Source organism: Balaenoptera ricei, chromosome 18 (assembly GCF_028023285.1).
Source record: "Balaenoptera ricei isolate mBalRic1 chromosome 18, mBalRic1.hap2, whole genome shotgun sequence".
Taxonomy (NCBI): Eukaryota; Metazoa; Chordata; class Mammalia; order Artiodactyla; family Balaenopteridae; genus Balaenoptera; species Balaenoptera ricei.
Genome location: NC_082656.1, coordinates 74,413,192 through 74,441,050, shown reverse-complemented (window position 1 = coordinate 74,441,050; position 27,859 = coordinate 74,413,192). Strand labels below are relative to the sequence as shown.

General features: G+C 39.8%; 1 protein-coding gene across 1 annotated transcript in view; it reads right to left on the bottom strand.

Annotated features, from left to right (window-relative positions):
- ITGBL1 (integrin subunit beta like 1) overlaps positions 1–25,489 on the bottom strand; it is a 206,478-nt gene extending 180,989 nt beyond the window's left edge. The window contains exons 1-2 of the mRNA XM_059902728.1: positions 25,229–25,489; positions 24,089–24,306 (exon numbers count right to left, since the gene is read on the bottom strand). Coding sequence (XP_059758711.1) covers positions 24,089–24,306; positions 25,229–25,326 — 316 coding nt within the window. The 5' untranslated portion in view covers positions 25,327–25,489. The remainder of the gene's footprint in view (positions 1–24,088; positions 24,307–25,228) is intronic.
- Positions 25,490–27,859: the final 2,370 nt, after the last annotated feature.

Sequence of the window (27,859 nt, the reverse complement as noted above, 5' to 3'; positions counted from 1 at the left end):
GGACAACGTGCTGTGATGACAGGTATCTCCAGCTGTCACTGGCTACCTACCATGTGAAGCCTGGAAATGGGGCTGTCCTGGGGTAGCAGAGCCCACATTTAGATCCTGGTAATGTCCTTTGAGCACTAAACTGCGTTGCACCTGAAGACAGATTTAATCCTAGACCAGTGGTTCTCAAATCTTACCATGTGTCAGAACAACATGGTGACCTTGTTTAAGCAGATGGCTGAGCCCACAGTTGGAGTTCTGGATTCAGTAAATCTGGGGTGAGGCCTCAGAATTTGCATTGCTAACAAGTCCCCGGTTGAACCACACTTTGGGAATCATTATCTTAAATATTTCAATTAAGTAGGCCAGTAAATTGTCATTTTTTTTTTTCTTAAGCATGTTTGAGTTGGGTTTTCTATTACTTGGACCCAAGAAAATTGTCCTACCTGATAAACCCATGAGTATCTGAAATACATTTGCCCCCCCGATATAAGCCTGAATTATTCCATCTCATTTAAGTATTTATACGCTGAAAAGTATATGAAGGAAAGTCATAAGGAAATTATTATACAAAATAACACAGAGTTCATAGTATATTTAGGGTTTATTCCTACTTCATATTGTGCTACAATTAAATTTCATCACATCTTGTAATCAAATATTGGAGGTACACATGAAAACTATTTAATACTTAGATTTCTTTTTCTTATAATAGGAAGTTTCTGATATTTTCATTTGGAATATTATTTTTGATGAACTTAAATGGAAGCTATTTTTTTTTTTTTGGTTGTTTTGCGTGGCATGTGGGATCTTAGTTCCCCGACCAGGGATCGAACCCACGCCCCCTGCACTGGAAGCATGGGGTCTTAACCACTGGACCACCAGGGAAGTCCCAAATGGAAGCTATTTTTACATAAGGAATATAATGAACAAGACAGAGAGATCTTATTTTACTTTGGATATAGTAAAAATAACAAGATTTGCAACCAGTATTTGTTTAACATACAACCTATCATTTTATTTCTCATTCATCTTTCACAGCCCTAATGAAATGGTCACCTGTAGCTAAAGAGTGAAAGTGTCTTAGACACCCACAAATAAAAATACATATTTCAATAACTAGAAACTTCTCTGGAGGTGATATTTTAGAGAAAATGAGTTGAGCTCAAGAGTGTAACTGTTCGGAGTCTTCTGGCTCCTAAGACAAATTCATTAGGTGATAAACTGGCAGCCTTTGGGAGCTGCTGTATTCTTTGGCCACCACTGGCCACCTGCAGATGGCTGTTTGGTGAACAATTGCTCCTCATCCTTTTGCCCTCAAAAATATTGCCTTCCCAATTTCCTATTTATGGCCCCAACATAGGCCCTTCCACTCTCCCAGGTAGAAGATATTTGAAGTATTTAACCAGGAATGAGGAACCAGTGCTTAACACCAAAGCAGGGCAGGGTTTTCTAGGCAGGCAGGAATTAGCCCTTTAATTCCAAATTATGAAGAGACCCAGGTGTCTCTGGAATGGGGGCTGGGGTGGGAGGTTGCAAACTTTGGGATTATTTGAAAACCAGTATGACCATAACAGATTCCATTCAACAGATAAGTCTTGTTCCACCCTCCAGCCCCATCCTCAATTCCTATCAACTCCATCATATAACGATGTACCTAGCGTCATTCTTTCCCTTGCTTTCCATGGTCATCAGCAGACTTCAGAACATGATTAGTTTTCACCGTTGGCTATTAAAATAGCTTTCTCAGTGTTCCCTCCACATAAGACTTTCCCCTTTCCATTCATCCTAAGAGCAGTGTCCCTGAAATTTCTATGTGCAAAGCCAATTCTCTGCTCACCGTTACTTGCCCAGGGCCGTCCAGTCATATTTTTGGCATTGAAAGGCTCCCACTTATCTCTGCAGGCTTCTCTCTGAGAACCCTTCTGAAAGAACCCACTGACTTAAAGAAGCAAAACTGGTATCCACGATGTCCTAGCTTCAAATTCTGCTCATGTTCTCCCTCTGGCTAAAATGCTGATCCCCTCAGATACACTAGTTAATATACCTTACTCATCTTCCAAACAGCTCTTTACATGCCAGACACTTTGTAATATTACATTATACTATATTTTAAACCTACTATCAGATTTCTCAAGGAAAATCATCATGTATTTTAATCCTTATAACCCCTATAGCTACTGATGCAGGGTCTTACCCCATAGTAGTTGCTCAGTAAACAGCTGGTGATTGAACAGTAACACATACAACACAATGATCTGTATCTCTAATTTTATACTCGTATGTAAGTCTTTGGCTCTTTATATACGAAAAAGCAGTCCATTTTCAGTTTCAACACTTAAAGACAGTGACTAATTTATACCAACTTCCAAATCATTAGAAGTAATAATTACACACATATTTTTGTCAAAAATATTTATACTCATACGGACTTCCAATAAAACTGTCTTTTGAATTTCAAAATCAATCAAGTTGCATGTTAAAATTAGTCCCTAAAGGACCTAAAGTTCTTCATTAGAAACAGGAAATATAATCTGCCTTAAATTAACGAACTACATACATAACAGTGCTGTCAACAAGTTTACAATGGTTGACTGGCCAACCAATGGTTGTATTGACAGCTCACACAATTTAAAACTCTTTGCATCCTCTTCTTCTTAAGTAAATTGAATTCCATTGTTTAAAAAGCTGAAAAACAGAAATCTGAATAATACCAAATACGCAGACTGATTCCAATGCTTTTTTGAAGTTCTCAGGAGATAAAAGAAGTTCCCAAAATAGCTTATCAAAAAACCAAACACATTGTGCTACATAAAATGTTCTTCTAAGGTAGAATAAGTGTGAAAATTAAAGAGAGTAATTTAACAAAAATGTAGATAAATGGCTTACTGAACATGCACATGGAAACAGACAACCACTGAACCTATTTCCTTACATGGTAACACGGATCAATAGTTTGGTTTTCATTGAATCACTGTATTTTATGGCATTTGGAACATGCATTTATCCAGAGATCAGTTGGAAGGTGCCATAAAATGACAGATTTGGTATATTTAAGTACAGTGGAAAGGAACACTCCCCCTTTGACTCATAGAACATTACATCTATATTTAGGGAATTCCTTTTTGTGCGATTGATATGAATTCCTTCATTGAATATTAGTTTCTAGATACATTTTTTCTTTTTTCTTTTTAACTTTCTTGCCCCTTCATAAAAATCCTCAAGATGCCAATATAATTTTCCATGTAATTAATTTAATATGGTTACACTTAAAAATGAAACAAAATTACTTCCCAATTAAATCTAAATATCAGATATTCACAATCACATCAATCCATTAATTGCACTGAAGAGCCACTATATTCAAATATTTATGTTAAATGCTGTGGCTGAGAGAATTATTGCCATCAGCTACTCAACTCCCTCCTGCCTACCCACCTCGCAGAGTAGAGAGGGCAGAGCACAGCTCCTGATGCCCTGTCCTCCTCTAGACATCGTTTTGGAGATGTTTAATAAATGCTTGTTAAATGTAATTTAACTGAGGCTCAGAGAAGTTAAGTGACTTGCACAAGGTCACACAGTAAGTGACAATAGTGAAGAAAGAACAGTTTGTTTTGTTTTTTTAATTCTAATTCCCAGGCATTTTCCTGAGCAGCCTGCCTCTGCATTTCCATCCTATCCAAACCTTCTCACTTAGCTCTCCCAAAGGAAAGTTTTTTTAATATATATTTATTTATTTTATTTATTTTATTTTTGGCTCCATTGGGTCTTCTTTGCAGGCTTTCTCTAGTTGCAGTGAGTGGGGACTACTCTTTGTTGCGGTGTACAGGCTTCTCATTGTGGTGGCTTCTCTTGTTGTGGAGCATGGGCTCTAGGCATGTGGGCTTCTGTAGTTGTGGCACGAGGACTCAGTAGTTGTGGCGCATGGGCTTAGTTGCTCCATGGCATGTGGGATCTTCCCGGACCAGGGTTCGAACCCATGTCCCCTGCATTGGCAGGTGGATTCTTAACCACTGTGCCACCAGGGAAGCCCAGGAAAGATTATTAAATTCAACAAAGGCTTTATTAATAACAGATCAATGTATTGCCACTCATAAGTCTTAAAATTCTTCATTTGGCATATAAGCATGGATACTTGAGATATAGACATGCAGGAACGCCAGGCAGATTGATGAGTGGCATATGCAGGATGTCCCCAGAAGCCTCATATCATGACCCAAAGGTTGACATACCCACCTTCAAGGCACAAAGGAAACCCTCGTGATGATCTAATCAAAATTGTTCAGTTTTCTATACACATTTTTCTTCTCTCCCTGTGCATTTCTGTCAGTTCACATCTCTTTGTTCTAAAAAAGGCTCTATGTATATTAAAAATTACATGTATTTGAATTTCTGGATTTCATATTATGAACACTTTAATTTTATAAAAGCAAAACAAATCTCTAATGTGATTTGTTCATAACAGCCAAAATATGTAACACACAAAACAACACTAGTTAATGTCCATGAAAATAACAAATATATATTCAAACTCTCCTACGTACGTTTTCTTTCACTTTTATAGAAAAGGAAAACCAAAGATTGTAAAAGAGTTTCTCCCACTGCTGGCTCCAGAGAATCCTTCTTATTGGGATAATACTTGGTGCTAAATGCAATCACTCTAAGAATTTCAGTTACAGCTGAGAGAAATGCTCTTTGTTGGTATGACAAGTAATTTTAGTCCCAGTGATTTCTGCTACCTGGACTTCTTTTGATGCTAAATGAATGAGGTGTTCTTTCTTCTGCCCAGTATTTGAGCTTTTATGTCCACTCTCTCTGACATAAGACAGAAAGAAGAGTAAAAAATCTGCTTCTCCAAGAAAAAAATCAAGATATATTTTAAATGTAAAAATGAGGTCCCTGAAAATTATGTTTTCATTTCAAGACTCCAAATTGATGAAAATATTTTCCCTAAATATGTGGTTTTAGGACAACTTTATTGTGCTTGAAGAGAAGCTGCCTGTTGATTTGGGGGATAGATTTCTTCTCAGGTTACTCAGTATGATAGATGGAGAATAATAATTTTGACTACCTCTTACAAGTTACATGAGAAGTGAATGAATTGATACATATGAAAATATTTTCCAGCAAAGCATACTCAAATATAAATAGATATTTTCCCATTTTTCTTTTGTATTACTAATGCAGCACTAATTTTAGGGCTCAAATCTATCCAAGCAAGCAATCAAAAGAAGTCTATCCAGTACATAGCTAACAAATCAAATATTTTCTTTCTTTCTTTTGTAAAAATTTTCTTTCTTTCTTTCTTAAAAATGAGTTATTTTCATGGCAATACTGCTCTTAGAGCTTATATATATAAGTAATGGTGTTGACCAAGAAAGCAAAAAAAAAAAAAAAAAAAAAAAAGTCTGTAACTTGTCTTTTGTATTTTGGAAAAGAAAAGGTTTAATTAAATGGCCAAGTCATTTTGTTTAGAAAAATAACTAGTTTTGTCTAACTGTTCTGCACAGCAGAAAATGACAGCTTTGAAAGAGCAGTAATGACCAATTAGGAAATACATTTACCATGCTTTGATTTTCTCATTTTGGCTCCTTACTCTCTCCAATTGATTAAATCACAAATTTATGTCAATGCCTTGCTATAAGAGAAGTTTCTAAGCAATACCAAACTCATTGACCTTTTTAAAAAAAAATTTTTAGCCTGGCTTTTCCTAGAAAATATCCAGATAAAATAATAAAACAGGAAACTGGAGTGGGTAACTATTGACTTGGAATAATTTGATGTTTGAACGAGTGACTATATACAATTAGGATGATAGGGCCTTTGGCATAGAAACTTGTCCTACCACATAAATTAGGACTGAGGTTACACAAGGTCAAACCAGCAAGCATTCTTCTCAAGGTCTTATTTTTCTTTTCCCTTTACAAAGCCATCATTCTACCCAGCCTTAAGTAAGATGATTTAGAGTAGACAGAAGAAAGAGTTCTATTACAAAATATAGTTTCTTATCTGCCAGGAAATGTGATCCTTGAAAAGACAAAGCACTCTTTTCCAAAGAAAATGAGATTTGCAACCTTCTTGCAGCTTTCAGTCCTTATCAATTTAAGAGTTAATGGACAATAGCTTGAGAATTTACCTGTGTGAGGCTCAGAAAATGCCCTGGCAGGTCCCCTGGTCCTCCCTGTACCAGCAGTACTATACTTCTCCCTCTTCTCAGATGTGACTCGTGACCTTGAATCCCAGACCAGGCTGGGAATCTAAATTTCCCAAAGGACAAAGGCTTCAGATCTCCCAGTTCCACCCGGTTTGAAGTTTGCTTTTGCCAAGATCCTCAACACAAGAAGACACTTTTATTAACACTTCTGTTGACTGGTGATACCCTCTTGCGTGTCTTGGAGCCCGACTCACTCTAGTGGAAATGTGTACGTGCTTGTGCAAGAGCCAGAGTGCTAGAGAGCTGTGCGCATGTATGAGTGTGAGCGTGTGTAAGCAATTTAAAATCGAATGCTCTTTCAAGTCTCCTATATCAAAAAACCAAACACAAAAAAATAACAAAAACTGCAACCAACCAGAATGTTCACTAATAGGCAAATAGTTTAATGAAGTAATACATCCATACTATAGAACATCATATACCTATGAAAATTCTTAATCATAAATATATATAAAAACTAGAATGAGGGCCATGATGTATTCCTAAAGAGAAAAAGCAAGAAAGAGGAAGGGAAACAACCTACGTGTGTGTGTGTGAGAATGTGAGTGTATGTATGTGTGTTCTTAACACGCATATTTATATAATCATGGGAAAATGTGGAAGTATACACCCTAATTTAATATTAACTCCAGAGGTTATGATTAAAAGTAAGTCTAAAGGGGAGTCACAGCACACATATATTTAACTTACTTGATTTCCATTATATGTGCTTAGGCAATTAAGGTATATATTTGGCAATAAAGGGAGGTGGAATAATAATTTAAAAGCATAGAAATTCTGTCATTCCATCCACTGAGTGGAGGCCCCAAGTGGGTATGAAATGGAGCAAGAAAGTGACATTACCTCTGGGGGCTGAGTTTCTTGATGTCTATTTCCTAGTGTCAGCATCTTACTGGGCTGAGTGGCCCCAAAAGAACGATCCGGCCAAAGCCTGAAAATGTCTTCTAGCCATGGAGTAAACCCCCATTTACTAGTGTTTACTGTGCTATATAACTGAGATATGGTGGAATAAACTCAGACATGGAGACTTCCTTGGAGATTTGTCAGGGTAATATTTAAACTTCAGATGTTTGATCTTTGCGGTGACGTAGAACCTGTTCTCTGCCTAAGATGCAATGCTGCTGTACTGATTTTTTATTCAATAAACATATTTTCTTTTTACTTTTTGGAGCAAACATGTATTATGTTTTAATAATTTTAATATACAAATAAATCAATTGAAATTTTTTTAATATTTAAATACATAAACAATTTTTGTATTCTCTCTGGTAATTTATATTCTGGTAACCAGACATTTAAAAATTATGTCTTCTCATGGAAATTGTAACCTCATAAATACTTCTAGGCAAAAAAGTAGTATATGTTGACCATGTAAACAGGCACAGGGACTATATGTCCATAACTGGTCACTTAGTTACTAGTAAATACATTTAAAAGCAAAGACATATTCCCTTCTGCCTTAAAATAATCCCCTTAGAGATGCCAGGTTTAATCACAACAGTAATAATAGCTACTATTTAGAGTGATCATTAAACATCAGTGATTCCATTAGATGCTTCACGTGTATTTTCTCACTTAAACTTTACAATAACCTACCCCAGAGTGTTAATCAGAGCCCATCTTAGAGATGAGCAAACTGAGTCTTGCAGAGTTTACCAAAACTGTTGAAATCCATGGAGCAGGTAAAGAGGTATGACATCCAGCCCTACTGGTCTCATGAGTTCAAGCTCTCAACCACTGTACATATTCTATTCGCCCTGCTTTAATAGACTTGAACTTTTAAAATAAAACCATTGTTTCAGACAGGGTTATATTTAGCTGCCAATGACAGAAAACCCCAAAATGACAGGGGCTTAAAGAGATAAAAGTTTATTATTTTCATGTGCAAACAGCAATCCAGAGGTAGGCAGTCCAGTACAGGTGTGGCAGGTTCCACAGAGTCTCAAAAAAATCCAAATTCCTGTCTTGTGCCTAAGCTATCCTCATAGGTGGCCATATACTCATCCCTTGATTCAAACGGGCTGCTGGAGTACTAGTTACAAAAGCCAAGATGTGGAAGCAACCTAAGTGTCCATCAACAGAGGAATGGATAAAGAAGATGTGGTACATATATACAATGGAATATTACTCAGCCATAAGAAAGAATGAAATAATCCCATTTGCAGCAACATGGATGGACCTAGAGATCATCATACTGAGTGAAGTAAGTCAGACAAATATTATACATCACTTATACATGGAATCTAAAAATAATACAAATTTATTTATAAGACAGAAATAGACCCACAGACATAGAAAACAAACTTATGGTTATCAAAGTGGAAGGGGATGGGGAGCGATAAAACAGGAGTATTAGGATTAACAGATACAGACTACTACATATAAAATAAACAACAAGGACCTACTGTATAGCACAGGGAACTATATTCAATAACTTATAATAACCTATAATGGAAAAGAATGGAAAAAAAGGATATATATATATACACACACATATATATATATCCGAAAATCACCATGCTTTACACCTGAAACTAACACAACATTGTAAATCAAATCTACTTCAATTTTAAAAAGGGGGGCTGCTGGAACTCCAGGTGCAATCTAGGCAGGAAGAAAGGTGGAAAGGCAAAACAAATTGCTCCTACAAGCTAGCCCCCTTCTGGTTCCCACAACACCTCCCCCTGTGTCTTCTGTCTCCTAATCCAGTTGTCTTCCCATTAATGCAATCTGCTTCTTAAGTTAGAGGATCTTAAATCCAGAGAAATATAAAGCTGGTTTATCTCATCATTTTATTTATTTCCTTTTTTCTCCCTGTGGAGGTATGATTAGAAAATTCAGATGAACTCAGCAGAGAATAAAATTTCTGTAATAGGAGAATTTATTGTTATATGCAAAACCATACAAGAAGATATTATTGCCTTGAGAATATAGAAAATTTACAATTTGGTTTATATTTTTAAGACCACCAGCTATAAAAAAATCCTGAGTGGTTTTTGCATCCAAACCTAGACTCAAGGCTTTAGCATGTAACAGGGGGCTTTGAGGAGTTTCCAAACTCTCCATAAAATGTACATAGGATAAAAATATGTTAGTGACAAGAGTAGTACTATTATTCATAAAAAATAGGAAAGGAAGCTGTTTTAACCTTTCCCGTCTTTGAACAAAGTTTTAGTGTTAGAAAAAGAGAACTTCTTTACCAAGTATTAATTGTAATTCAAATGTGACTTCAGCAGCCTAATAACATTTAATTGACAGAATAGTGAAAAAGACAATCAAATTAGGAGCCAACCAAATAATTTCTCACTGTCTCCATGAAATGTATTGAAGAGGCAGTCGCCAAAAGAATTCCCCAATAAGATACTGATTTGTAGCAGGTTTACACATGTGATAACAATCCCAAGGTGCCTCTTCTATCAGGAGTACTAGCATTACAAAGATTTGAAAATGGAATGTCTCTCCCCCACAGGTAGCAGTCCCCCAGGAAGATGGGTTATGCATGTGTGTCTCTGTGTGTAACATTTAGATGCACACACATTCATAAACACACATATGTGAATGTGATTGTGCACATATTTATATATTCACATATATGTGATATAAACACATACATATGTAAACATGTTTGAAGACATACTTATGTATTCACATGTATATGACATGTGCATATAAATTAAGGTAGCAAATACATGTTCATACACACATATATATGCTTGTATGGGCAATCAGAATATATATGTACAAAGAGAACCATCTCAGGCCTTGTTATTTATATTATTTATGTTATTTATAAATACACATACATTAAAGCAAGATGTGAAAAAAAGTAAAGGTATGTATGACGTTAATACCTGAGGACATCAACTCTCAGGATAGAGGCCAAGACTTCAAAGACCGTGGATGAGCAAGAAACAAGATGATAAAAATAATAGTTAAACTCCTTGCCCCAAATGAGCAGAATTTGGAAATGAAATAAAAATTATGAGTAGTGAAAGAAACAGGAGTCTGAAGAGGCGAGGGATGACTGAGGCACACAACTGGGAACCTGGGGGTTTTAAGAACTAGAACGATTACTATTCAGTCTTAAGGTGTTTACGTTCCTGTGATTAAACAACCCCATCCCAATGTCTCTAGAACATTTAGTAATGTTCATTAAATACAGCTGACCCTTGAACTACACAGGTTTGAACTGCACAGGTCCACTTATAACGTGGATGTTTTACAATAAACATGTGGTACAGCACTCCAGGATCCATGGTTGCTTAAACCTGCAGATACAGAACGGCAGCTATGGAGGGCCGACTGTTATATTCAGATTTTCGATTGTGTGGCAGTCAGCAACCCAACCCCTGCATCGTTCAAGGGTCAGCTGCACTCAAAAACTCTGTGAAAGTGAGTTATTTTGATTTTGTTTTGTATTGCATTGCTTTTCCCATTTTTGTAAGCGGAATGAGTGGGTTCTGGGATCAACCTATTTGAGATCAAGACTTTGGAAGAGATTAAGGAGCAGCCTGGAAATACAGACATCTCAGTGGAAGTAAGAGACAGAAGCAGAAACACACTGAGTGTAAGCCTTGCAAATATGCAGAAATCTTGGGGTTTCCAGTAAAGAAAAAGACTGAAAATCCCAGATTCAAGGACTAATCACACAGTATTGAGGGGAGGGCTCTGGAAACTTCCATCCAAGTCAATTATGATGGTGAAAATTGGGGTGAAGTTTTCAGGGGCAGGAACACAAAAGTCAGCTTCTGAGATAAAGACAGAAATGAGGGTCAGAAACCTAGAAGTCCACTGAGTTGGAGCATGACCCAGTGAGTCTTGGTCTCCTCAAGCTGGCCAGGGCTGAAAGCTCACCCAGACTTGACACTATGGAGCAGGCCTGTTGTCTGAGGTGAGATGGTTCCAAACACTCACTGACAGTCAAAGGAGGAAATGTGAAACATAGATTGAGACCCAGAAGAAGATATGACATGGAAGGAAAATCACTTTTTGGGAGTAAATATCTCAGGACCAAGTATCACAATAGGGTAGAACAGGGGCATCTGACAGAAGTAAGCATAATAACTCGAGTGACCTACTCATCACTCGTATGTGCTTGGCATGATTATCATCCCCGTTTGATACTATTATTGTCCCCATTTCACAGGTAAGGAAACAGACACTAAAAGCATTTGAGTAACTTGCCCATAGCTCCACAACTGACAAGTGATAATGTCAGGCACTGAACCTCAGCAGTGGCTGAGGTTCTAGGTCACTCTTCATGTTCTGGACCAAAAACCTGGTATTCCTTATCATCACTGGTGTGGTGGAAAAGTCTGGATCTAGGAACATTAGGTCCTGTAGATAAGCTCTGAAAAATGGAAAAGACAGTACTTGCATAGCCTGGATGAAGCATAAGGACAGCCAGGTATTAATGGCCTTGGAACCTCTCTCCCTCATGTACACACATCATGGCCTTCCTCTTGGGCTTTATAGAAGGAAGGCTATGGTAGGAAAAAGAAGGGCCCAAAAGATGTTCACATCCTTGTTCCTATAAATATGTTACATGGCCAAAGGGACTTTGCCAATGCAATTAAGATCATGGATCTTGAGATGGGAAGATTATACTGGATATCTGGTTGGATCCAATCTAATCGCAAGCCTCCTTAAAAGTGAAGCACTTCACTTTAACCCCATCCTGTCTGAGCAGGGAACAGACACCCTCAGGCAACCTACATGCAGAGGTGAGGCCAAATCCAAAGCTGAACCCCAGGAGCTGTGCGAACAAAGAAGAGAAAGGGAAATCTCTCGTGCAGCCTCAGGAGTGGCGGATTAAATCTCCACAGTTAACTTGATGTACCCTGCATCTGTGAAATACCTGAATAGACAATGAATCATCCCAAAACTGAGGCAGTGGGCTTTGGGAGCAACTGTAGACTTGGGGTTTGCTTTCTGCATCTAATTTGTTTCTGGTTTTCTGTTTATCTTAGTTTAGTATTTAGAGCTTATTATCACTGGTAGATTTGTTTACTGATTTGGTTGCTCTCTTCCTTTTTTTTGTTATATATAAATATATATATATATTTATATATTTTTTTCCATTTTCTCTTTTTGTGAGTGTGTATGTGTATGCTTCTTTGTGTGATTTCGTCTGTATAGGTTTGCTTTTAACGTTTCTCCAAGGGTTCTGTCTGTCCTTTTTATTTTTTCGTATAGTTTTTAAGTGCTTGTTATCATTGGTGGATTTGTTTATTAATTTGGTTGCTCTCTTCTTTCTTTTTTTTTATTACTTTTTAATTTTTTAATTTTAATAATTTTTTTTATTTTTTATTTTAATAACTTTATTTTATTTTATTTATTTATTTTTCTTTCTTTCTTTTTTTTTCTCCCTTTTCTTCTGAGCCATACGGCTGACAGGGTCTTGGTTCTCCAGCCGGGTGTCAGGCCTGAGCCTCTGAGGTGGGAGAGCCGAGTTCAGGACATTGGTCCACCAGAGACCTCCTGGCCCCATGTAATATCAATCAGTGAGAGCTCTCCCAGAGATCTCCGTCTCAACGCTAAGACACAGCTCCACTCAATGACCAGCAAGCTCCAGTGCTGGACACCCCATGCCAAACAACTAGCAAGACAGGAACACAACCTCACCCATTAGCAGAGAGACTGCCAAAAATCATAATAAGTTCACAGACACCCCCAAAACACAACACTGGATGTGGTCCTGCCCACCAGAAAGACAAGATCCAGCCTCATCCACCAAAACACAGGTACCAGCCCCCTCCACCAGGAAGCCTACACAAGCCACTAAAACAACTTTACTCACTGGGGTCAGACACCAAAAACAACGGGAACTACGAACCTGCAGCCTGCGAAAAGGAGACCCCAAACACAGTAAGTTAAGCAAAATGAGAAGTTCAGAGAAATACACAGCAGATGAAGGAGCAAGGTAAAAACCCACCAGACCAAACAAATGAAGAGGAAATAGGCAGTCTACCTGAAAAAAAATTCAGAGTAATGATAGTAAAGATGATCCAAAATCTTGGAAATAGAATGGAGAAAATACAAGAAACATTTAACAAGGACCTAGAAGAACTAAAGAGCAACATAATAAATGATGAACAAATGATGAACAACACAATAAATGAAACTAAAAATTCTCTAGAAGGAATCAATAGCAGAATAACTGAGGCAGAAGGACAGATAAGTGACCTGGAAGATAAAAAGTGGAAATAACTACTGCAGAGCAGAATAAAGAATGAAAAGAATAGAGGACAGTCTCAGAGACGTCTGGGACAACATTAAACACACCAGCATTGGAATTACAGGGGTCCCAGAAGAAGAAGAGCAAAAGAAAGGGAATGAGAAAATATGTGAAGAGATTATAGTTGAAAACTTCCCTAATATGGTAAAGGCAATAGTCAATCAAGTCCAGGAAGAGCAGAGAGTTCCATACAGGATAAATCCAAGGAGAAACACACCAAGATGCATATTAATTACACTAGCAAAAATTAAATACAAAGAAAAAATATTAACAGCAGCAAGGGAAAAGCAACAAATAACATAGAACGGAATCCACATAAGGTTAACAGCTGATCTTTCAGCAGAAACTCTACAAGCCAGAAGGGTGTGGCAGACATATTTAAAGTGATGAAAGGGAAAAACCTACAACCAAGATTACTCTACCCAGCAAGGATCTCATTCAGATTCGACAGAGAAATTAAAACCTTTACAGACAAGCAAAAGCTAAGAGAATTCAGCACTACCCAACCAGCTTTACAACAAATGCTAAAGGAACTTCTCTAGGCAGGAAACACAAGAGAAGGAAAAGACCTGAAATAACAAACCCAAAACAATTCAGAAAATGGTAATAGGAAAATACATATCAATAATTACCTTAAATGTAAATGGATTAAATGCTCCAACCAAAACATAGACTGGCTGAATGGATAAAAAACAAGACCTGTATATATGCTCTCTACAAGACACCCGCTTCAGACCTAGGGACACATACAGACTGAAAGTGAGGGGATGCAAAAAGATATTCCACGCAAATGGAAATCAAAAGAAAGCTGGAGTAGCAATTCTCATATCAGACAAAATAGACTTTAAAATAAAGACTATTACAAGAGACAAAGAAGGACAGTACATAATGATCAAGGGATCAATCCAAGAAGAAGATATAACAATTGTTAATATTTATGCACCCAACATAGGGGCACCTCAATACATAGGCAAATGCTAGCAGCCAGAAAAGGGAAAATCGACAGTAACACAATCATAGTAGGGGACTTTAACACCCCCTTTCACCAATGGACAGATCACCCAAAATGAAAATAAATAAGGACATACAAGCTTTAAGTGATACATTAAACAAGATGGACTTAATTGATATTTATAGGACATTTCATCCAAAAACAACAGAATACACTTTCTTCTCAAGTGCTCATGGAACATTGTCCTGGATAGGTCATACCTTGGGTCACAAATCAAGCCTTGGTAAATTTAAGAAAACTGAAATCGTATCAAGTATCTTTTCCAACCACAACACTGTGAGACTAGATATCAACTACAGGAAAAAATCTGTAAAAAATACAATCACATGGAGGCTAAACAATACACTACTAAAAAACCAAGAGATCACTGAAAAAATCAAAGAGGAAATCAAAAAATACCTAGAAACAAATGACAATGAAAACACGATGACCCAAAACCTACGGGATGCAGCAAAAGCAGTTCTAAGAGGGAAGTTTATAGCAATACAATCCTACCTCAAGAAACAAGAAGCATCTCAAATAAACAACCTAACCTTACACCTAAAGCAATTACAGAAAGAAGAACAAAAAAAACCCCTAAGTTAGCAGAAGGAAAGAAATCATAAAGATCAGATCAGAAATAAATGAAAAAGAGATGAAGGAAACAATAGCTAAGATCAATAAAACTAAAAGCTGGTTCTTTGAGAAGATAAACAAAATTGATAAACCACTAGCCAGACTCATCAAGAATAAAAAGGGAGAAGACTCAAATCAATAGAATTAGAAATGAAAAAGGAGAAGTAACAACTGACACTGCAGAAATACAAAGGACGACGAGAGATTACTACAAGCAACTATATGTCAATAAAATGGACAACCTGGAAGAAATGGACAAATTCTTAGAAAAGCACAAACTTCAGAGACTGAACCAGGAAGAAAGAGAAAATATAAACAGGGCAATCACAAGCACTGAAATTAAGACTGGGATTAAAACTCTTCCAACAAACAAAAGCCCAGGACCAGATGGCTTCACAGGAGAATTCTATCAAACATTTAGAGAAGAGCTAACACCTGTGCTTCTCAAACTCTTCCAAAATATAGCAGAGGGAGGAACACTCCCAAACTCATTCTATGAGGCCACCATCACCCCGATACCAAAACCAGACAAAGATGCCGCAAAAAAAGAAAACTACAGGCCAATATCACTGATGAACATAGATGCCAAAATCCTCAATAAAATACTAGCAAACAGAATCCAACAGCACATGAAAAGGATCATACACCATGATCAAGTGGGGTTTATCCCAGGAATGCAAGGATTCTTCAATATATACAAATCAATGTGATACACCATATTAACAAATTGAAGGAGAAAAACCATATGCTCGTCTCAGTAGATGCAGGAAAAGCTTTTGACAAAATTCAACACCCATTTATGATAAAAACCCTCCAGAAAGTAGGCATAGAGGGAACTTACCTCAGCATAATAAAGGCCATATATGACAAACCCATAGCCAACATTGTTCTCAATTGTGAAAAACTGAAAGCATTTTCACTAAGATCAGGAACAAGACAAAGTTGCCCACTCTCACTACTGTTATTCAACAGAGTTTTGGAAGTTTTAGCCACAGCAATCAGAGAACAAAAAGAAATAAAAGGAGTCCAAATTGGAAAAGAAGAAGTAAAACTGTCACTGTTTGCAGATGACATGATAGTATACATAGAGAATCCTAAAGATGCTACCAGAAAACTACTAGAGATAATCAATGAACTTGTTAAAGTAGCAGGATACAAAATTAATGCACAGAAACCTCTTGCATTCCTATACACTGATGATGAAAAATCTGAAAGAGAAATTAAGGAAACACTCCCATTTACCACTGCAACAAAAAGAATAAAATACCTAGGGATAAACCTACTTAAGGAGACAAAAGACCTGTATGCAGAAAACTATAAGACACTGATAAAAGAAATTAAAGATGATACAAACAGATGGAGAGATATACCATGTTCTTGGATTGGAAGAATCAACATTGTGAAAATGACTATACTACCCAAAGCAATCTACAGATTCAATGCAATCCCTATCAATCTACCAATGGCATTTTTCACAGACCTAGAACAAAAAATTTCACAATTTGTATGGAAACACAAAAGACCCTGAATAGCCAATGCAATCTTGAGAAAGAAAAACAGAGCTGGAGGAATCAGGCTCCTGGACTTCAGACTATACTACAAAGCTACAGTCATCAAGACAGCATGGTACTGGCACAAAAACAGAAATATAGATCAATGGAACAGGATAGAAAGCCCAGAGATAAACCCACGCTCATGTGGTCACCTTATCTTTGATAAAGGAGGCAAGAATATACAATGGAGAAAAGACAGCCTCTTCAATAAGTGGTGCTGGGAAAACTGGACAGCTACATGTAAAACAATGAAATTAGAGCACTCCCTAACACCATACACAAAAATAAACTCAAAATGGATTAAAGACCTAAATGTAAGGCCAGACGCTATAAAACTCTTAGAGGAAAACATAGGCAGAACGCTCTATGACATAAATCACAGCAAGATCCTTTTTGACCCATCTCCTAGAGAAATGGAAATAAAAACAAAAATAAACAAATGGGACCTAATGAAACTTAAAAGATTTTGCACAGCAAGGGAAACCATAAACAAGACAAAAAGACAACCCTCAGAATGGGAGAAAATATTTGCAAATGAAGCAACTGACGAAGGATTAATTTCCAAAATATACAAGCAGCTCATGCAGCTCAACATCAAAAAAACAAGCAACCCAATCCAAAAATGGGCAGAAGACCTAAACAGATATTTCTCCAAAGACGATATACAGATTGCCAACAAACACACGAAAGGATGCTCAACATCACTAATCATTAGAGAAATGCAAATCAAAACTACAATGAGATATCCCCTCACACCGGTCAGAATGGCCATCATCAAAAAATCTACAAACAATAAATGCTGGAGAGGATGTGGAGAAAAGGGAACCCTCTTGCACTGTTGGTGGGAATGTAAATTCATACAGCCACTATGGAGAACAGTATGGAGGTTCCTTAAAAAACCAAAAATAGAACTACCATATGACCCAGCAATCCCACTACTGAGCATATACCCTGAGAAAACCATAATTCAAAAAGAGTCATGTACCACAATGTTCATTGCAGCTCTATTTACAATAGCCAGGACATGGAAGCAACCTAAGTGTCCATCGACAGATGAATGGATAAAGAAGATGTGGCACATATATACAATGGAATATTACTCAGCCATAAAAAGAAACGAAATTGAGCTATTTTTAGTGAGGTGGATGGACCTAGAGTCTGTCATACAGAGTGAAGTAAGTAGAAAGAGAAAAACAAATACCGTATACTAACACATATATATGGAATCTAAAGAAACAAAAAAAAGGGGTTCTGAAGAACCTAGGGGCAGGACAGGAATAAAGACTCAGACGTAGAGAATGGACATGAGAACATGGGGAGGGGGAATGGTAAGCTGGGACAAAGTGAGATAGTGGCATGGACTTATATACACTACCAAATGTAAAATAGTTACCTAGTGGGAAGCAGCCGCATAGCACAGGGAGATCAGCTCGGTGCTTTGTGACCACCTAGAGGGGTGGGATAGGGAGGAAGGGGATATGGGGATATATGTATACATATAGCTGATTCACTTTGTTATACAGCTGAAACTAACACACCACTGTAAAGCAATTATACTCCAATAAAGATGTTAAAAAAAAAAAAAAGTGAAGCACTTTTCTAGGCTGTGGTGAAAGAGGGATGTGCCAATGCAAGATGCTTAGAGGCCGGCATCATGAGAAGGATCTGACACCTGCTGTTCATTCTGAGATGCAGATGGGTATGCAAGGACCCAAGAGAGGCTTTTGGGAGATAAGGGACACTCAAAGTTGACAGCCAGCAAGGAAACAGAGACCTTGGTCCTAAAACCTCATGAAACTAAATTCTCTTAATGTCGAATGACCAGGAAATGAATTCTCTCCAAGAGTCTCCAGAAAGGAACAGAGCTTGCCAACACCTTAAGGCCTGGGAGACCCACGTCGGACTTCTGACCTACAAAAGTATAAGAAAATACATTTGTGTTGTTGAAGTCAAAAGATGAGTGTCAATGTTATAGCAGTGACAGAAAACTAACACAATGGCAGGTAGGATATGGAACTTAGGAAAATGTTTGGTCTCACTTTGTAACTCCTCAGACAGGGAATTTGTCAAAGGACCAAATCAGGGATCTCTGCTCCTATGGCACTGGGCCTCCACCTCCAGGCCCTGAGCATCACAAGGCACCAGATCAGACTTAACAATCTGTGTCTGAGGCCCAGGGAGCGGGGCAGCTTTTTTTGGGGGGGGTGGGGGGGGTAGGTTCTGATACCAAGAAGCATGGGATGGCAGCTTTAGCATCATGTCTCAAAACATGCTGAAAGTCTTTGAGAACCCTACGGTGGTGGTTTATGCTCTACAAATTTAAAATCTGTATCACAAATAAATTTGTTCCCATATGTTCCCTTCTCTTTCTGGTGAAATTTTACTTAAAAGATAACTGCTGAACTTGTCACATTGACACTATTTGATCTCAACACTATGATTTTATAACTACGCTCTTCTGGATTATCAAGGTGTGCAGATGATCTGGTCCAAGGCCAAGGTATTTCGGTGTCTACAGTAGAGCTGCAGAGTACGGTCCAAATAAAGCCAGACAGTTGAGAGAAAGTCATGTGCAGGTCTGGCACTTTCTTTGAGAATGAAAATCTTTAATTTTTATGTGTCCCTTGGGGTAAGACAAGATGCATTTATCCAAAATGGATGAACCTAACAGGCTAGAGCTCAGAAGAGAAGCTTGCACGACATGGGGAAGCTGGTGGTGCGGGCTCCTGAATGTGTTCTCCAAAACCTCAAGACATGTACAGACCAGGATGAAAACACAAGCAAAGAGGCAACAAAGAAACTGGAGTCTGTCTGTTCAACACACTCGTTTACTGGAGGGGGCGCTAAAGAGCAGTGAATGCTCTTAAGTGCTTTGTGCTCAGTGCAGGGGCAGAGGGGATACTGAAAAGAAGTAAAGGGTGGTAAATACCAGGGGGCCCAGGCAGAGGTAAAGGAGCGGGCAAGTAGGACAGGACAAGGTATGAAGGAAGGAAGAGAAGGTGGCAAATGGAAGCTGACAAAGAAAGGAAAAACCAAAGGGTGATTCCACAAAATAGTCTTGGAGACAATTATTCAACAATCTAAGAAAAATGCAACTGTGATGAAAAAGCAGGTCAAACAGTCCTAGGAAACACTATAAAGAGCCAGAAAGTCCAGTTCTCATGAGTAGTCATATACAATTCTTATACTATTTATTTAACAGTGTAGAAGTCAGAAATATCTGCAAGAAAAAAGTTACTGATATTTGCATATTAGGTGTGTTTCCATGTATCTTAATTATTTTCCTACCATGTGTGTTTACATATATAAATCAATGCTTATAAGGTTCTTTATAATCTGAATAAATGTATAAATGCATAAATTATATTAAATATATTTATACATAAATATTAAAAATTCTTCTGAATAATACCATGCAGAATGTAAAGTTCTTTACATCCATAAAGACGTTCCAGAAAAAGAAACTAAGTTTCAGAAAAATCAAATGACTGTCTCAGGGTGACTGACAGAAACAAGTTAACCCAAGTTAACAATTCAGACAAGATTCCTATCCAACCCCAGAAGTGCCATAAAGTCCAGACTCATTCTTCTAGGAATAATTCTTCATTTTACAGCAATTCCAGATAAAAATAAGTGTTTTCAATTTAATGGGGACTTTTCACCATTGATTAGGCGTTATCTGGTTCTTCTCAGTTCTGCCACATGCCTGGTCACTGACACCATCTTACTCATCCTTGGGTACCAAAGCATGCTGATTCTACCTTGCAAAAGTCTTTAAAATGCCTCATAATTCTATTCTTATTCTCTCTCCCGGGACTATAATTTAAATAGCATCTAACCTGAGTTCCTCCCCATCAAGTGTCTACCCCAACCTGCTGGGCCCCCAGACACCATATTACTTTTCATGAATCAAAGCATTAATCATCTATCGCTCCCATGTTCAAACTGCTTCATGGCTCCTATACGCTACTTAACTGAGCACAAGCTTCACATTCAGGTTCAAAGCTCTCTACCAGATGTCCAACTGTAACTCACAATATATCTTCTACCACTTTCCCCACAGCCCTAAGATCCAGCGAAGCCAAACCCGGAACCCCTCACTCTTCTCCAAACACACCCACGTGCGTTTCTGCCTCTAAACCATTCCTTGAATTTTTCTTCACTCAGAATTCCAAAAGTCTACCTCTTGGATTAAAAACCTCCTTATACCTAAAGATTTATGTCCAATGCTACCTTTTTCTAGAGAACTTTTAACCGCAATATTTAATTCCTACCTTAATGGAACCCTCATAGAAATTTGTAGAAATTTATAGCCTGCATTGCTTTATAGGCATTTGGTGTTTCTCTGAACCTTCCCACTCAGTGGGAAGCTGTAATATATTCCTCATCTTTTATAGCACCTTTAACAGCAAACAGAGAGTCTAGCAAATATACAGCACTTCATAGTATTTGCGAACTTGGATTCAATTAGCTCTTCCAAGTTCCTAAAACTGAAACTCTTTTAAGTGATATATTTCAAAAGTGATTTAAAAAGATGTTTAAGAAACCTATATTTTATTTAAGTGTAATCACAGATATTCAGAGGGTTATCCAGGATGTGTTGAAGTACTAACTGAAAGTTTGTTTTTATGCAACCAAACATTTGACTGTTCTCAAAGAAATGAGAACCAAAATGAGCGTACTCCTCGTTAGAAAATCGCACCCACAGGAACAATCGCTGGGCCAGACCTTTATGCTACAGAAGTCCAAGGAAGATTCATGTGCCATGAGCCAGTGGAGACTCGGAGAAACAGACCACTTGTGATAATGTAAACGTCACCACTCTCAACCAGCACAACTAAAATAAGTATGTCTCTTATGATTCACAGTGTAAGGATCCCAATGGACTTAACTTTAAAAGGGCATGGTGCATCTCCTACAGCTGCTCTGAGGCTGGGCCAAAACAGTTATCCTTGCTTGACCTTTTGAGCTTTGGCTCAATAACAGGCACAGACTACATTAACAAAACAAAATTGCTTTCACTGCATCAAATGACCAACAAATACAAAGCCAGGTTATGTATCTATCAATCTCTCTATCTTTCTATCCATCCATCTATCCATCCCAGCTCACTTTTTGTGCATCACAAAATAATGTGTTATATAGACATATATAAGCATATTAATGTGTATTGAGCACTTACTTCGTGCAAAACACTTTTCTAAGTCTTTTGCATATGTTAAACCTCACAACAATCCCATAAGGTAGGTACTTTATTATTCCCATTTTACAGATGAAGAAATCAAGGCTCAGGAAGTTTATGTAACTGCCCAAGTTCATATAGCTGTTAAGTGTGGGATTTGAATCCTGGAAAATCTCTCCCAGAGCCCATAGTCTTAACCACTCTACGAGAGACTCCCAGAGCATGATTTTGTTCTCTTCACGGAGGTGGGGGAAGTCTCTGGAAGCTACTCTATTTCTGGAAATCACCTATAGGGACTTATCATAGAGGTAAAGGCCCAGGTGCACATAAAAACATAAAAGACGACCTGCTACATTTCTATCTTGCTGGCTATAATATAGGAATTATTTCTTGAAGACGGAATTGAGTAGCTAAACTTGAAGCACAGAACAGGCAGGCAAGCTGGCAGGACCGCCAGATAGGCTGTGTGTAAGGCTGTCCTCACTGCCCTTGCAACTGTAGCCAGCACATTCACAGGGGCAGATTCTGCACGAGGCCTGGAGAGTAGGTGTCAATGAGGAACAGTCAGAAGAGGATGGAAAACGAACACAGTTATTTCATTCAGCCTTAAATAAAGAGACTCATTTCACCTTCTACAGGAATGCACACACTAGCAAACAAAACCGTGCATGACTCAGTGCGGCATTTTGTACCAAGGAGGAAGGAATGTAGTGACAAAGATGGTAGGAGGAAACAATGAATCATTTCCCATGGGAGGTAAACAAAAGTATACATACCATAGCATTAGTTTTACAGAAAGGGGCCCGATCAGCTTCCTCAAAAGGGTAGTTTTATCTGGCAACCAAAACTAGCTCACTGGCTGAAAAACTGCATCTTGCTTCTTACTTTTCCAATGAAATGGCGATACAAAAGGCCCGAAAAATGTGTTCAGAACTCATGATACTGAAGAGGCCTTGCCAGAGGCAATCAAAGCCCGAGAAGCCAGGTAGCAGTTGAATTTGGAATGAAATATTAGACAATACTTAGCTTTCATTCCAAAGGGCTGCCCTTAATAACCCTGCAGCTTTTGGGACTGACAAAGCTAAAATAAGTTGTGGCATTCAATATGTTTGAAGGATTGAGCCGCAGCCTTCAAGGCTAAACAAACACTCAGAAGCACCTGTGCCCCTCCAAATTACTCATACGACTATATTTTTTTCACGGCCAAACAGCCTGCATATTAAGTATCCCCCCTGCACTTCTGGGCCCAGATGCCAAGGGAAAAAAAAATATTTTGCTATAAACTGATTCGTGATCTCTTTGTTAGTGTTGGACTCTCATTCTCAGCTACATTGTGGGTAAAATAAGTAGATTTTCTTTTCCTACGTATTTGCCAAACCCTGGTGGGAAGGCACTGTGTAGTCCTTTTACCGACAGAGTGTCTGGATCATTCACAATGACCTGACTGAGGTTCTTTGGCCCTAAGTAAACAGCTCGGGTTATGTGACACTGGTTAGAGGTTAGGGGTATTCTCTATGAAGAAACAGCTTGACCCTTTCCAGTATCAGAATCCAAATCACTCCTTAAAAATGTGCAAGGGAAATGAATGTATTTTCACTCCACCCTTACAAAATACCAAGTTGCACCACAGCCAAAAAATTGGAGCAGCTAAAACAATACAAAAGCCATCGCTTCCAAGAAAATAGGGCCCTGCTTGTTTTTCCGATACAGTTTTCTGATATGTGCTTCTCTTTGTGAACTATATGCTCAGTATGAGAGGGCAAATCCACGTTCAAAGACACAATCTGCTCTGCTGGAATTTAGGGAAATAATATCCCCGTGTTTCCTTGGTAAAAATAAAATACAGGCCAGAAACTAACACAAGATTGTAAATCAACTATACTTCAATTAAAATAAAATAAAATAAATACAGGCTTACAGCCTGCAAATATTATGATTAATATTCGTGATTAGGGTAGGAGAGCCCAGTGAAATAATTCCATTTACGAGGCAGTTGGGAGATTTGGTCCGTAATACGGAACTAAAAGTAGAAGCTAAGTGAGATTATTATAATTAAGCGAATGAATCTTACACGTATTATTTCCACTGAAGTTTGGACCCCAGGGCGGAGACGAGCGTTACGAGACATGATTCCAGAACTGAGGAGCAAAAGGACGGCCTTCCCGGCGGCGAGAACTTCCAGGGCTGTAGGAGGGGCCGTCCCCACCCCTCTCGCCCCGGGAGCGCGTACGTCCCCGCACCGGCGGGCGCGGCGGGCCACGCGGAGGGGACAGCGCCGCCCCCTTACCTGCACAGGTGCTCCCGTCGTAGGTCTCGCACATCCACTCGTGGCACTCGCACAGGGGCCCGAAGTACACGCCGGGCTCGCTCACGTGACAGATGCAGACCCCGCAGTCGCACCGGCCGCGGCCGTGGCACAGAGCGCCCCCTGGGGGCTGCCCGGGCGCCCGGCACCGGCGCTCCGACTCGGCCCGGGAGAGCCGGCACACGGCGCCCGGGCCTCTTCTGCAGGGGCGACAAACCACAGCGGGGCCACGGTCAAGCCCAGACACTGCCCCTTCTGCTCGGAGCCCACGTTGCCTCCCAGGGTCCACCCAGATCCCAGATCCGAAACGGAGACGTGCAACCCCGTGGATAGGAAGCCTGGGACCCCACGTTTCTCTGGAGACCAAGCTGATACCACCCGCGGGCCATCCCTTAAGAAATGACCACGACGCAAAATGTCCAAGTGGTGACCTGCCCACCTGAGAACAGGACCGTCTTCCAGGTGGATTAGGTGATCCGGCCCTGCCTCTTGGAGTTTTGCCTCTGAATCTTACATGCATATTTAAATACAAATTAATCCAGTATATGACACTTGGCTGACTTTTCAGTTCTCTTTAAAAAGTCCCATTGCTAGCTGGTGGCCAGGGGCAGTTATTTTATGAAAAATAAGAGCTTTACATATATAGAAAGAGCTTTACATGTTATGATAGCATAGTGCCTAATGCTTTTTCAAGTTGCAATAAGCGATGCTTATGAACTATACTTTTAAAATGTAAAAGTTTAGTTATTGTGACGTGCCCCAAATTCTCCTTTAAAATGTAATGCAGAATGTAATACAGACCCCATGGAATAACTCTGCCCTATAGGCGGTGAGATCACACGGGTACACATAGGATGGCAGATAATCCTCCTGATATGTATTGGAATAGGAGGAAACTATATATTCGTTTAATGATTGTATTTTTCCAAAGGAAAAGCAAAAGGACAAGGGTGAAGCAATACACAGTGTAGATGTAAGGAAAGGAATAGGAACAGGTTGAAAACAGTTTATCCCGTGTCCAACTTCCTAACTGCTCTTGGCTTAGGGCAGCCATCCTGAAGCTTGAGTCCTGCCACGCAAAGCAGGGCAGGTCTGTCTGAAAGAAAAACAAACCAGACTTACCTCAGAGATGGCGAGAAGCTTTGAGGAACAGCTGACAGCCCCGCGAAGAGAAGGGAGGACGCCAGCAGCAAGAAGTTCCCGAAGCCTGCGGGACGCATGCTGAGTTTCCCGGCTGCGGAGGCCAGCAGCGCTGCTGCAAGGTGGCGCACACGGGGCCGGGGGTCGGGGAGGCTCCGGGGGGGGGGGGGGGGGGGAGAGGTGCCACCAGCAGATGGCCGGGCAGAAGGACCCACAGACACCCAGGCGGGCAGGTCCGGGGCTCTCCCCGGAGCTGCAAGGGCGTGGATGAGCTGCCTGCTAGGATTCGGGCAGCAGCACTGCTCTGGGCGGGGTGCTGGTACGAAACCCCTCAAGGGGAGAGTCTAGGCAGGGAAGTAATTAGAAACAGTTGTACAAGCAGATGGTTTATTTTGACATAAAGAAAAAAAAGTCCTGTTCACAGATTTGAGAAAATCGTTGCTTTCTTCAAGTGCAGGCCCCAGAAATATTTGACAAGAGGATATTTGGGCTGGCTGATGTTAAAGGGAGAGGTAAAATAATCCCTGCGATGGGAAGGGGAAGGGGGAGGTCGGTGATGCCAGCAAGAACACTTGCGGAGGGAATTACTTTCACCGCATGCTTTTCAAGAAGATGCACAGTTTGGCTCTTTGGGGTATGAGTTGTGAGGGGCAAGCAAAATTGATAAATAGCACTTTTTTTGGACTTTTGATCCTTTGTTTTAAATTATGGGTCTCTCGTTTCTTGATCCTTTAAAGAGAGTGTCATGTTTCTAGTTGTTTGGGCCAGTAGTTTATCACACCACATTTTTTCTTAACTTGGACAGTTCAAACTGTAGTTGTCCCAAGTTCACCCTATTCTCTACCACGGATCAAGTATGAGAAAATAAAATGTGTGATTAGTGTCAATGGCACTGAAAAATCATCAGTGTCATTTATGAAGCACATACTATGTGCCAGTCGCTTCATATATTTTATCTCCAATTGTGACAATAACCACACATTCGTTTACTCGTTAGACAAACACAGGTTTAGCATCTGTTAGGTACCAGGCTCTGGGCCAGATAGAGGAGACACAGCAGGGAATTAAGGAGACAGGATCCCTGCTCTCGGAATCCACTGGGCTAGCAGACATAAAACAAAATCACAAATATAAAAGGAAGGAAGGTTGAAAGTTATTTCTAGCTTAGCTCCAGGCATCTGATCTAATCAAGATGGCATTTGAGCTGAAGGCTGAAGGAGGAATAGAAGTAAGTTGGGTGGAAATGGGGAAGAGGTGGCAGAGGGTGGGGTAGCATCCTTATTCCCATTATAAAGATCAAGAAACTGAGGGCAGAGGATGACCTCTTGCTCAAAATGACTGATTTGCTCAAATTCACACAGGAAGTTGGGGTTCAGCTGAAAGCTGTGAGCCCTCAAAGCTCCCACGTTGTCCCCTCCATTGTGCGGTCATCTGGGAGATGTGTTGTGGAAGATTTTAGGGAAGGGAAGAAACAGTCTCCCTTTGCCCTAAGAAGACCTTTAGATGCAGTGGATCCTCATGAAATAGAACCATCCAAGCAGTGGCCCTGGTCTTAAAATCAAGGACCACATAACAGGATGAGATCTCTCCTGTCATTTACATGAACAGATATAAGACCACCCCCAATATTTACCCACTGGGGCAAGAAGGCAAAAGGAGGTCTCCTGAACAGAGCCCACACTTTTTCTCCTGCTTCACCAGACTCCATCTGTACCAGAAGAGGCTCTGCCTGGGGCACATCCTTAGCCCAGGCAGCTAAGCCTCCTTCAAAGGCTGACCCTTGGTCGACCCTTGGGCCCAAGCGTGTACACGCTGGTGGAGGGATCTGCCACCCGGAGGATAGGCTGGGGAGAGGTGTGCAAAGGCCAGAGAGTGGTCTGGGCAGGGAATCCGGGAGTCATGGGTACCCACAGTGTGGTTTAGAAGGAGCCTCAAACGCTCATTGGCAGGTGCCCTGGATCACGTGAAGTACTCATCCTGTAGGGGAGGAGGTATGTCTGGAGAAGAGACAGAGGGAGTCACTAAACCAGTCATTTCCTAAGTGTGATATCTGTGAACCAGCCACAGCAGCAGCGCCTGGGGACTTGCTACAAATGAAAGTTCTCAGCCCCATCCCCAGACCTACAGAATCACCGGCTGCATTTTAACAATACTGCTGAGAACACTATTTGCACATCATATTTGGGAAGCTTTGCAAGCCCCAGGGCCCAGGGCTGGGGCCACGGAGGCCTGGATCTAAGGATGGTAGCCACGCTCGCTCCTAGCTCAACTCCTGGCGTCCTGTTCCTTCCTGGCCACGTTGTAACTCCATGAGGACGTAGGAACAGGCTCTCCTGCCAACATCTAAAAACCTTGGTGACTCAGAGAATATGGGAACCATAGAAGGGAAGCATCAATTCCAAAGCCTCACTAGGAATTTGCAATGAAAACATGGAACTTTTAATAAATGAGTCATGTATTACTTTTTGCGTATTTTCTGAGGGGAAAAAAAGAATCGTTGTGGAATAGGGAACTGGTGTTTGAACATTTCTTTCAGGAATTAAAACATTTCTTTTAATCTCCTACAGTGTACTGTGCAATGAGGAATATTATCATGAGGAGAGTGCAGCTGTG